The 12,004-nt window shown below is 53.2% G+C and overlaps 1 protein-coding gene across 1 annotated transcript in view; it reads right to left on the minus strand.

The window, feature by feature from the left end:
• ODF2 (outer dense fiber of sperm tails 2) overlaps positions 1–12,004 on the minus strand; it is a 33,134-nt gene that overhangs the window by 1,211 nt on the left and 19,919 nt on the right. Inside the window, 13 exon segments of the mRNA XM_029920534.1 lie at positions 469–594; positions 1,021–1,183; positions 2,769–2,833; positions 2,835–2,899; positions 2,902–3,025; positions 4,322–4,480; positions 5,676–5,780; positions 5,888–5,998; positions 8,955–9,090; positions 9,584–9,693; positions 10,091–10,276; positions 10,904–11,020; positions 11,142–11,213. Of these exon segments, the coding sequence (XP_029776394.1) occupies positions 469–594; positions 1,021–1,183; positions 2,769–2,833; positions 2,835–2,899; positions 2,902–3,025; positions 4,322–4,480; positions 5,676–5,780; positions 5,888–5,998; positions 8,955–9,090; positions 9,584–9,693; positions 10,091–10,276; positions 10,904–11,020; positions 11,142–11,213 (1,539 nt within the window).

Raw genomic sequence — 12,004 nt, forward strand, 5'->3', positions numbered from 1 at the left:
GTGGGGCGCCTGGGTGGCTCAGTCGGTTAAGCCTCCGACTTCAGCTCAGGTCAGATCTCACGTTCGTGGGTTCGAGCCCCGCGTCGGGCTCTGTGCTGACAGCTAGCTCAGAGCCTGGAGCCTGCTTCCAGTTCTGTGTCTCCTCTCTCTACCCCTCCCCCTCTCATGCTCTCTCTCTGTATCAAAAATAAATAAAACATTTAAAAAAAAATAAAATAAAAATAAAACACTGGATTGTGTAGTTGAAAGGAATGAATTTTATGGTATGTAACAAAGCTGTTCATTAAAAAAAAAGGGGGAGGCAATCTCCCTGGGATATCCTTAAGGGATTGGAAAGTGATTTGAGAGAAATCAAACCAAGTCATAGTCCTAAAAACCACCATGAAGCGCCTTGCCCCGCAGGCCCCAGGAAGCTAAAATCTCAGTCCACGCCCTTGTCTCTGGCCCCCGCCCTCCAGCCCAACTCACATCATCTCGACTCCTCCGCAGCTGGCTGAGCTCAGTTTTGGTCCTGCTCAGCTGGGTCTCAAGGTCCAGGATTTTGTTCTGGGCTGCTCGCTCCTTGGAGACTGCATGCTCCTTGGTCTGTTCCACCTGCCCAGAAGGAACAGTGGTGAGCTTGGCTCACCTGCCATGGGGAGCACCCGGCACCGAGAAGGCTGGGCCGCTCCCATTCTGGTCTCGCACGTCACTACAGGGGCTTCTCTGGTGCCTTGTAGCAGGAGCTCTGCGCAGGGACTTCTGCCGCCCACTGTACCTCCCCTAACCCCCGGCACCCCAAGAGTCATCACCTAAGCCGTGGTCAACATGGCTGAGTCCCACGCAGGCGGCAACTGAATGAGCCATCGTGAATCTAGTGCCGAAACCTTTACAGTAATTGCTCACTTGATCCTTCAACAAATTCATGAGGCCGGTGCCACTATTGTGTCCCCATTTTTTTAGATGGGGAAATGGGCTCAGAGATGTCAGGTGATTGGGCCCAAGGTCACAGAGCTAGCTGGTAATGGAATGAAGACTGACCTGCCTCCTAGCATCTTCAATAGCGCTCTCCAACTGCCTGGCCAGGGACCCACATTCCCGTGTTTTCTCCTCTAGCCGCAGCTGGGACTGGTGGATTGATTCCTCCCTCTTGGCAATCACCTGTAGGAACTCGATATTCTGGGCGCTGGTCGCCTCCAGTTTCCTAGGTGAAAGCACTTAATCAGATCCTGCCCACACCGCCAGGAGGCTGCCAGCGACCCCTGGACCGGGGGGCTCTCATCACGCCAAGAGGCTGCGAGGAACCGTAGAAATAAACCAGAGAAACCTGCTGACCAGCAAGGCGGCAGGGAGCCGAGTGGCCCGGATGGCTCAGGACTGTGTGGAGAGTGGGCGGGCGAGCACAGACAGAGAATGCCCGTTAGCACACGTCACACAGCATGTTGCAGCCAAGGAAGGTGGGCGCCACCATTATCCCCACTTTACAGAAGAAGAAACTGAGGCACCGAGAGCTGAAGTCATTGACCCAAGGTCAGCCCAGCTGGTAGGTCTGTTACCAAAACCCCTGCCCTCAACCTGTGCTCACTGCTGCTCCTTCAGCAAAAGGACTTCAGCAGGGACCCCCTCTACCGCTTAGGTGACCCACCGTAGGGTTGCAGTGACTCCTGATGTGCACACGTGGTCCCCACTGCAATTCCAGAATGTTCTACCTTCCAGTTGAAAGTTCTGTAAGTCCAGCTGAGTCCAGCTGCATGTTGGAGGCCAGCGGACCAGAGCAGAGGTGGAGCCCGGAGCCCTGCCCAGGTCCCCGAGTGCGGGCTGCATGAGCCACCTGGGCAGGGAGTGTTCCAGGGCCGAAGGCCTTTCACCTCTGAACTAAGGTTCCAACCCTCATTTTACAGAGGGCTAAGGGCTCCAGAGAAGGACAGTCAGGGGGCCTATGTCACAGCTCTGCCAGATACCAGCTGTGACACCTTGGGCGAGTCACTTAGCCTGTCTCCACACTCAGTTTCCTCATATTCAAAATTGGAATAATAGCAACTAATATACACTAACTATATGGTGCGTCCTTCTATGCCAGGTAATGCGCTCAGGCCTTTGACGAGTACCTCCTAGAAGACTTACAAAAACCTCGTGAGCTAGATTGTTATCGCTACCTTGACCCCTTTCTTAAGGTGAGTAAACAGAGGTTCAAAAGGATTCAATGATTTGCTCAAGATCACAATGCAGGTGAAGTGGCCAAGCCGGGACCCAAGACCAGGGCTTCTGACTCCAAAAGCTATACTCTCTTCACCTGACTGCTTCCAGGAGTCCGGAGGTAAAAGAGAAGAATCAGATCAATAAGGCCTTGGGGATGAGGCACCTGGGGGGCTCAGTTTGGTTGAGCGACCGAGTTCATGCTCGGGTCTTGGTCTATTTGTGGGTTCGAGCCCCACATTGGACACTGTGCTGACAACTCAGAGCCTGGAGCCTGCTGAGGATTCTGTGTCTCCCTCTCTCTCTGCCCCTCCCCCACGCATGCTGTTTCTTTCTCTCAAAAATAAACAAACATTAAAAAATTTTAAGAAAAAAAGAAAGGTCTTGGGGAAGGCTGATCAGAAATAAAGAGCAGAATGGGGCGTGGGGGGTGTGGGAATGCCCCCTCAATGCCTTGTGTTGGTCCTGGTGGTTTGCTTGGGTGGAGTGTGCATTTTTGGTAGGTGGAGCCTGTGGGTGGTCTGAACTTGACCACACTGTTCCAGAGCATCCCCTGGTCAAAAGACCATCTTCCTGTCTCCCACAATGCTTACCACTGCAATGGAAGCAGCTTTTCCTCTGAGGTCTGCCCAGTACCTTCTAGGGCCTTGAGTCCCTCAAACACTTCTGCACACTAAGCCCAGAGCAGCTAAGTGGATGAAAGTCTCGGGTCCTAGGAAGAGACAGAGATGGGACCAAGTGCCTCTAACCTCTCCAGTTCATCCACCTTCAGACTCAGCTGTTTATTTTCCTTCTGGGAAGCCTGATGTTTCTCTCTCGCCATCTCCAGCTTGTCCCCCTGATGTTCGATCTAAAATGACAGGAACACAGACTGGTTTATGAAGGAACTTCCGGCGTGGCCCTCCCTTCCCCCTAGGACCTGTCATCCACACCCAGGAGGGAGGCACGCTGCCCTCAGCAGGCACCCAAGTCTCAACGCACACCCTGGACGAGAGAGGAGAGCAGGGAAAGGTTAGGCCCAACTCCCGTGAATGCCTTCCTGCACGTAGAGAAGCCAGGTTTGATCCCGAAGAACCACGGCGACGCTTTCTTGATCAGGAGAGGCCACTCAGTGGGATCCGGGGCCGACATGAGAAGGCAGAAGCAGACGGTGGGCTAAACTGGCCCACACGACATGCCGCGGAGCTTTCCCAACTACACTGTCGGAATCGCTGATCTCATTCTCCCTTTAAATGGGGACAGGTACAGGCAAGGCAACAGGAAGCCTATCAAGTGTTTCAGGCTGGCAAGTTTGAGAAGTTATCCAGAGGGCTGGCTGCTGTGTACAGAAGCTTCAGGTGATCGGGCGAGGCCCGAGAGTGCTCAGGTTCAAGAGCGGGCAGGCAATTTAAGAGGACTGAGAACACGGGCTTGGGAAGCAGGTGTAGCTGGCTGAGTTCACCAGCTCTCAGCTCTGGGACCTCAGGAAATTATGCCTCTATGCCTCAGGCTGCTTTCTGGAAAGTGGAGAAATGGATATCTACACCTCACAACATTCCTGGGAGAACATGGGAGCACAAAGTCTGCACTTGAAAAAACGATAGCTACTTTTATTATTACAAGGAAGGAGGTCCAGAGACGGGAAGGGCCTCGCCCAAGGTCCCACTGCAAACAAGAGGCATAAAATTTCTTAGATTGTAGGCAGGATTCGAGTAACCCAGGCGCAGACTGCTTCTGGGAGGGAGGGAGCCCTCTTTCTGGACAGAACCTCAGGCAACAGATGTGGTGAGAGGAGGGAAAGGCAGCTGGAGCAGGAAAAAGTTGGGAGAAAAGAACACCCCCCTGGCTCGGCGTCTCCCCCTAGGGGCGCGGCCGAGCACTGCAGCAGAGCATGAAGAGCAGAGGCCTGCGAAGACTCGGAGCACAGTGGGCGGGGCAGCACCGGAGAGTGACGGCTCCTTGGACTACAATCACTTTGTGCAAACACAAGGCATTTGGCACACCAGACTTTTATTTCACAGCACTGATGATAGCTCACTCCTTTCAGAAAGCGGCAGCCAAGAAAAAGGAAGCGGTCCTCCCTTGGGGGGGCGGGGCGTGCAGCTCATCTTGGTAAGCGGGCCCCTGCTCGGGCCAGTTCGTGGGACCCTTTCTGCCAGTCCCTTACCCGGCTGCGCAGGTCTGATATGATGGCCGTGAGGTCGATGTTCTTCCTCTCGTAGCCCTGCAGCTGGTCTTGGCACTCGGCCAGCTTAGCCTCTGTGATCTTGAGGATGTCAGGCAGCTGCTGCAGGTCAGCCAGCTGGGACTGGAACTGCCTACGGGCCTGCAGTGGGAGAGAAAAGCCCACCGTTGGGAAGGGCCTGCGCTGTGGTGAGCCAGGCAGAGTCCTTTGGCATCAGGGCAGGGCCACCCGCCGGCCCCAGAAGAGGATCCTGTGGGAACCACAGGCAGGATGTGTCTCTAAGGGACACACTGGACCCTAACTTGCCCCCTGAGCCAGCCACTCCTTTTGTCATTGAATAACAATGGCAATCACATAGCAAATACCAGAACCTAGCTGCTGTGCTGAGGGCTCTCTGAATTACTCCGTGAATTCAGACAACATATGGAGTAGGTGCCACTGTCCCAGCGGAAGGACTCTCAAGGCTCAAAGGAGCAAAGTCATTTCCCTGAGGCTGCTCACCGAGAAACTGATAGAGATGGGGGTGCCTGGGTAGCTTAGTTGGTTAAGTGTCTTGATTTCCGCTCAGGTCACGATCTCAGTGTGTGAGTTTGAGCCCCGTATCGGGCTGCCTGCTGACAGTGCACACTGACAGTGTGGGGCTTGCCTGGCACTCTCTCTCTCTCCCTCTCTCTCAATAAATAAGTAAACATTAAAACAAACAAAGTGGTAGAGCCAGGATTAAGGTCCAGTCTAACTCCAGAGGCCCTAGGAAGGCAATCCCAATGCTACAGGTCAGAGGAGAAGGTCCGATCTCTCTGATTTAGTCCATTCCTGTATTAACAAGGAGGCTGAGGACCAAATGGGGCGGGGATGTGCCCAAGGCTATGCAACAGGTTAGTGGCTGGGCCTGGCTTCAGCCCATCTCTGAATTAATAGACAATCCCTTTGTCCCTAGACACCCAGCTGCCTCTGCAAGAATAAGGCTCTTCAGGGGAAAGGGGAAGGGGAGGGAAGGCATTTCTTTGAGTCGGTGCAGAAACAAAACAGGCATGGCCGAGACCTCCCAGATCTTAGTGTCTCAATCCATTTGGATTTGCTCTAAGCAGGGGAGATTAATTTAAGGTAACTGAAGAAGAAAACCAGGAGGAGAAGGGATAAAGCAGCAGAGAGAAAGTCAGAGAGAGAAGGTGCACGCGCGCAGGGAGAAGGCACATACACAGTGGTGTGGACCAGCCCAGCAATGAGAAAACTCAATTTTCTGCTCCAAGTGAGGGAAGCGCTCAGGCAGCCGAGGGGGACAGACTGGCAGACATGGGACTGAGGCGGGGAAGAGAGCAAGGAAGGGGAGCAGTACCGCTTCAATCTCTTTGTTCATCTCATCTTTAAGGATCTTGTTCTCTTTGTCACAGCGTTCCAGCTGGGCAGCCACTTCATCAGCCTCCAGTCTGGTCTTCATCACCTAGGGGCCCCCGAAGCATTGGGCCGAGTTTCAGTGAGAAACACCTTTCCCACCCGACCCCCCTTCCTGGGAGAGGCCTCCTGGTGACTTTGAGGCAGGCCGCCTACCTGACTCTTATAGTTGTCAATCATCCCTTCGTAGTTCTTAACCGACGCCTTTAGCTGCTGCACCTCGAGGTGCGCCTGACTGAGCTTGTCCTCCATCGGGGCGAAACTAGCCTAGAAGGGGTGGCTGGTGAGTAACCCACTGGAAGGTTCCCAGAGCAGATGGCCAGCTCACCCTCACCCCTCCACACTGCAAGTGGCCAGCCAGAGGAAGCCCCGCCTCCCCCCCCGCCAACCAAGTTGAGGCTCCAGGACAACTCAAGTGAATAAAGAACTTGACCCTTGAAATAACGGGGGGCCAAGGGGCGCCAACCTCCCACACAATCAAAAATGCACATATAACTTTTAACTCCCCCCAAACTTAACTATTTCTAGTCACCTGTTGACCAGAAGACTTACCAATAATATATACAGTCGATCAATACCTATTTCATATGCTATATGTATTAGATACTGTACTCTTACAATAAAGTCAGCTAGAGCAAAGAAAATGTTGGGGAAATCATAGGAAGAGAAAATACACTTACAGTACTGAAAACTCTGCATATGAGTGGACCCATGCAGCTCAAGGGTCAAGTATAGTAGATGCAAGTAAGTCACCCCGGTGTTTTCCTGTTCTTATCACAAAAGCGCTATCTAATTGTTAAAGACAACGGAGACAAGACGGAGGGGAAGGAATCATGATGCATGATGACAGCACCAAGGGACGCCTCGGTTTCTGGCTGTCGGTAGCTGAGCCGATACCGTTTTTCCCAGCAATAATGGGATTATATCGTACTTACTGCTTGGCAGCCTGCTTTTTCAAGTAACAATGATGTTATACCTACTTCTCAAGTCAACAAGTGTCCTCCTACAACCTAAATGTTCACCGTAGTAGATGGAACAAAAGAAATCATGGTATCTCAATACAATAAAACAATATACAGTCACCGAAACAGATAAACGGAAAACAACAACAACAACAAAACAAAACCCAAACCTGACCTAAAAAAGATATCCATAAAGTATGGCTGAATGAGAAAAGCAAGCTGCGGAATAATGGGTGTGTATGTGTTTGAATGTCTATATTAGTATTGGGGGGAAAGAACTGGAAAAATACCTATCCACAGTGAACAAAGAACACCACTGCTGCATTATATTTGTGTACGGTGTTACCTTTCAGTATGAACGTTGTAATCATATCATCGAAGACAATAGACTCCTAAAAACATTATTTTGAGGGGCGCCTGACTGGTTCAGTCGGTTAAGTGTCCAACTTTGGCTCAGGTCATGATCTCACAGTTCGTGGGTTCCAGCCCCACCTCAGGCCCTGTGCTGGCAGCTCAGAGCCTGGAGCCTGCTTCGGATTCTGTGTCTCCCTCTCTCTCTGCCCCTCCTATACTCATGCTGTGTTTCTCTCTGTCTCAATAATAATCAGACATTAAAAAAACCACATTATTTTGAATGGCCACACTGTTTCACTCCACAGGCACACACACTGTAATCAACCCCCTAACCACTTGGTAGGCTTGGAGGGGCTGCCCCTCCCCCCAGAGTGGCTTCAGTGGGAAAGGCTGACGATGCCAAGTGTCCCCGAGGAGTCATGGGGCAACTCGTGACTTTCCCACCTCCCCGACGAGAGGGTAAATTCGTACAACTACCTTATTCTATGGTGACATCTACAAAAGCTGAATTTATGCTCACCATCCGAGGACCTGGCACTTCCACCTCAAGGTGTTAAATTTATAAAAATACACCAGGGGCGCCTGGGTGGCTCAGTCGGTTAAGCATCCGACTTCGGCTCAGGTCATGATCTCGCGGTTTGTGGGTTCAAGCCCCGTGTCAGGCTCTGTGCTGACAGCTCAGAGCCTGGAGCCCGCTTCAGGTTCTGTGTCTCCCTCCCTCTCTGTCCCTCCTCTGCTCGTGCTCTCTCTCAAAAATGAATAACATTAAAAAAATATTAATAAAATAAAGTACACCAAACAGGCACACCCAAAGGTACACAAAGGCATCTACTGACAGTAGAATGGATAAACACAGCGTGGTGTGGCCGTATGATGGCAGACCAGGCGGCATCGAGAATGAGACCTGCCACATGGCACGGATTGTTCGCAACCATAACGCTCTATGAAAGCCAGGCACAGCGCTCAGAAACAGGCTCGCTGATCCGCGGTGACAGAAGTCAGGACAACAGTCACCTCTGCAGGGGGGCTTAAAAGCGGGTGACGTCACTGGGGTGCTAGTAAGGTTTGGATCAAGGGGACTGATGGACAAAAATGTGTTCAGTTAATGAAAGTTCTAGAATGTGTGTACCTTGCCATATGTCTTATTTCCTTAAAATCAATTGTAACAAATAAACTAGTAAAAAAAAAATGAATCTAGGGGTGCCTGGCTGGCTCAATCAGTAAAGTATGCAACTCTTGATCTCGGGGTTGTGAGTTTGAGCCCCACGTTGGGTGTAGAAATTACATAAAAATATGGGCGCCTGGGTGGCTCGGTCAGGTAAGCGTCTGACTCTCAGTTTTGGCTCAGGTTATGATCTCAGGTTCGTGAGTTGGAGCCCCGTATCGAGCTCTGTGCTGACGGTACAGAGCCTGCTTCTCTCTCTCTGACCCTTCCCTGCTCACTGTCTCTGTCTCTCTCTAAATAAATAAAAATTTTAAAAAATTTTAAAAATTAAAAGAAATGACAAAAAAATAAAATATTTAAAAAAATAAGCAAACCCAGATGTTACTGCCCAGGTCAATAACAAAGGGAGAATGGAGGCACGTGAAGGGGCCAGCCGCCCCCCCGGAGCCCGTGCCCACCTCCGACGGCTAGGTGGGAGTGTTAGGGTCTCGCACGCGTTGCCACATTCTCACCAGGACACCCTTTCCTCCCGCTGAGGAAATCTCCGTGGCCAGGGACGAACCCTCTAACCCGGGGCCTGTGCCAGCAAGAGGCGGTCAGGACCTGAATCCGGGCCCGACTCCGGCGCCCGCCCTCCTCATCACGCTCCTGCCTCCAGTCATCTCTGGGGCCCCGTCGGCAGCGCCCCGCCATCGGCCCCGCTGCCCCCCACCCGCGGGGCCGGCCTGCTCCCGCTACAGACCTTCAGCCTCTCATTCTCCAGCTTAAACGCGGAATACTCGGCGGTCTGCCGGTGCAGTCTCTCCACCAGGCTGTCCCGGTCTTCCCGCATCTTCTCCTCCAACGTTTGTTGCTGGTTTACGAGATCTGTCACCCGGCTGGAGGGCATGGAGTGAAAGAAGACAAAGGGAAGCAAGCGCAGGGGTTCTGAGGAGCCCAGGGCTTCGTGTCGAGGGGGCCCCAGTGTCCCTCCCCAGCCTTTCCCATCTCGGTGCCCTGGCACCCTGGTCCCCAGACTCCACCCCAGAAAACAGCCAGCTGCCCTGGCGCTGCCGCTGTGGCGTCCCCACGCACCCCACCTCTTCTAACAGCCTTCAGACTGGTCTCCCATCCCACCCCCACTCCCAAAGGCCTTCTGCATTCTGATCCTCCCATGAGGCCAAGACACTCCCTGAAGACAAGAACCAGAGATGGGGTCCCTTCCCAGCTCTCCATGGCACCCCCTCTGAGTCCCGCGGCTCTTGAAGTTAGGACAAAACTCCGAGTCTGGGTGGTCAGGGACACCCCTAGACATTACTCTTCCCCCCAGGCTGCCACCTGTCCGCCCGCTTCCCTCCAGCAGCCCACGCGCCGTCACCTAAACACACGTACTCATTGAGGACGATAATTTCGAGCTCGAGGTCTCCCTTGTCTTTCACAACTTGATTATAGCGGCTCCTCCATGATTCCAGAGTGGATAAAGCTTCAGCGACATAAAGATCCTGGGGACATGGGACAACAGGGCCCGTTAGCCCGGGGTCAGCGCCGAAGCCGAGGCAGCTGGGGGCTGGGCTCACTCTGGACAACTCTTCACCCCCGCGGTCCCTTCGCAGGGAGCACCCAGGGTGATCACGCGAGCCCAGGGGTAGCTCCTCGATGTCTGGCGATGACAACACCCTGCTCCCAGATCCGTCCTCGGCCATCAGGCCCGCCCGCAATGCTGACTTGGCTAAACTGTCCCCACTAATCAGTCGTCTCTCCAGCCAGCCAGCCACCCTGCTTTCATCCTTTGACCCACTGACTCACCCACTGCCCCCCGGACCCCCGGCTCATTCACCCTTCCGCCGTCACCAGCCCTCAGCCCCGGCCGCCCCGCCGCCCTCAGGGAAGGCCCACCACCTTGTCGGCAAGTTGCACGTGCAGCTGCTCGGCATACTCCTCACTCTTCTCGGCGCGTTCCTTCTGGGCTCGGATGGCCTTCTTTAAGGACTCTTTGTCCCGGTCTCCCTTTTGCTTTAACTCCTTTAGCTGTTCCATGATGGCCTCCACTTCTGCCTTGTGCTGGTTCCCACTGCGCTCCAGGTTCTGGGAAGGGAGGGTCGGGGGAGAGACAGAGGCAGAGAGGGAGAGCAGAGACGGGGAAAGGGGTCCAGCGAAGAGAGGGGATGAGGGAGAGGGAGAGAGAAAATGGGTCACCGACGGTGTGGGGCCTGAGGGCTCGCCAAATCTCCAAATGCAGGCGGGGGGAGGGGGGGCATTCCCAGCTCCCCGTGGCGCCTCTCTGCATCACTGAACCCATCGGGTCTTTATGTTAGGACGGAACTCCTCTGCGAGTCTCCCTCCAGCTGCCAGCGCTGTGTCAGAAGGACCTCACAGTCGCTCAGCAGAGCTGTGACCCCCGAGGTCCCAGCTCACACAAGCAGCAGCTGAGACCATTCCTTCCCCAGGGGTGGTTATAAGACCTGAGGGCCTAAGGGATTAAGTGACCGGCTCAGGGTCACAGCACTGAACCTGGTCACTCCTGGGAAGGGCACCCAAGGCCTCTAGGTCCACTTGCTCCTGCCACTGTCCCAGAGTCTCTCTGAAGCAGGAGTGCTTTGGCAGCAAGTGCCCCTGAAACCACTGAGGCAAAGCCTTCCTGAGTGGGGCTCACCGGCCTGGGGACTGCCATGCCCCGGGCCCTCCTTTCCCTCCTGGGGGGCCCGCAGGTACCTTGATCTGCATGCACAGGCGACTGTTCTCTGCCTCTTTGCACCGGAGCTGTGCCTGCAAATGCCCCCGCATGGACTCCATAGACTTAGAAAGCTCAGACGCTGTTTTTGCTTGAGCCTTGGGAGAGATGGAGAAAGTAGGCAGAGCCGGCATCTGAACCCAGGTTCCCAATTCCAGAGCGCAGTGTCCCCACTGAACTCTACCGGCCATAAGGAGGAGCGACCGTCGGGGACGGTACCTTCTCACACTGTATTTCCTGGAGAAGTTCTTCTACCTCCTTGTCCTTGTCTTGCAGTAGTAAGAGCAGGCGCTGGAGAGAACACACACGGTCATGAGCTCCCCGGGAAGAGCGAGGGAGTCGGGCCCAGAGGGAGTGGTGCCTGGGCACCAAGACCCAAGATCCCAAATACACCCTGGCATGGCTTCTGTGTTGAATATTTAAGACAACATAGATGTATTGATCTTGCAATTTAAGATAAAGTAAGGTTAGGGGTGCCTGGGTGGCTAAGTTGGTTATGTTTCTGCCTCTTGATTTCAGCTCGGATTGTGATCTCTCAGTTCGTGAGTTCGAGCCCTGTATCGGGCTCCATGCCAGGCATTCTTTCTCTCCGTTTCCCTCTGCCCCTCCCCCTGCTCCTGCTCTCTCTCTCTCTCTCTCAAAAATATTAAATAATATTAGTTGTGGAAAACAATGAAAAACAAAACAATGCTAAATTAGAATCCCCATAATCTCCCAGGCAAAGATAACCACTGTTAAAACACATTAAGAAGTCTTCTGCAGATTTTGTTCCAGAACCTACAATCCCACAACATTATCATAACATGATTAAATCTTCTACATCTTTTGAAACAGCAACTTAAAAGTTTCAATTTACTGATGGAATATAGTTTGATTCCCACACTCTCAAGCTGGAAATGCAGATTCAGGCATCATCCCCTTCCATGCCGAACCCCCACTGGCACATTCGGAGAGGCGTCGAGGGCCAAGCGCCAAGCCTGGGGAAAGTGGCCTCCCTCTTCCTTCTCCCTTGGGAGACTCGTGTGGGCATTAATAGCTCAACTATTCCAAAAGGTCTTGGGAGTTAACATGGTGCATTTAAA

This window comes from Suricata suricatta, chromosome 13, assembly GCF_006229205.1.
Source record: "Suricata suricatta isolate VVHF042 chromosome 13, meerkat_22Aug2017_6uvM2_HiC, whole genome shotgun sequence".
In the NCBI taxonomy this organism is placed as follows: domain Eukaryota; kingdom Metazoa; phylum Chordata; class Mammalia; order Carnivora; family Herpestidae; genus Suricata; species Suricata suricatta.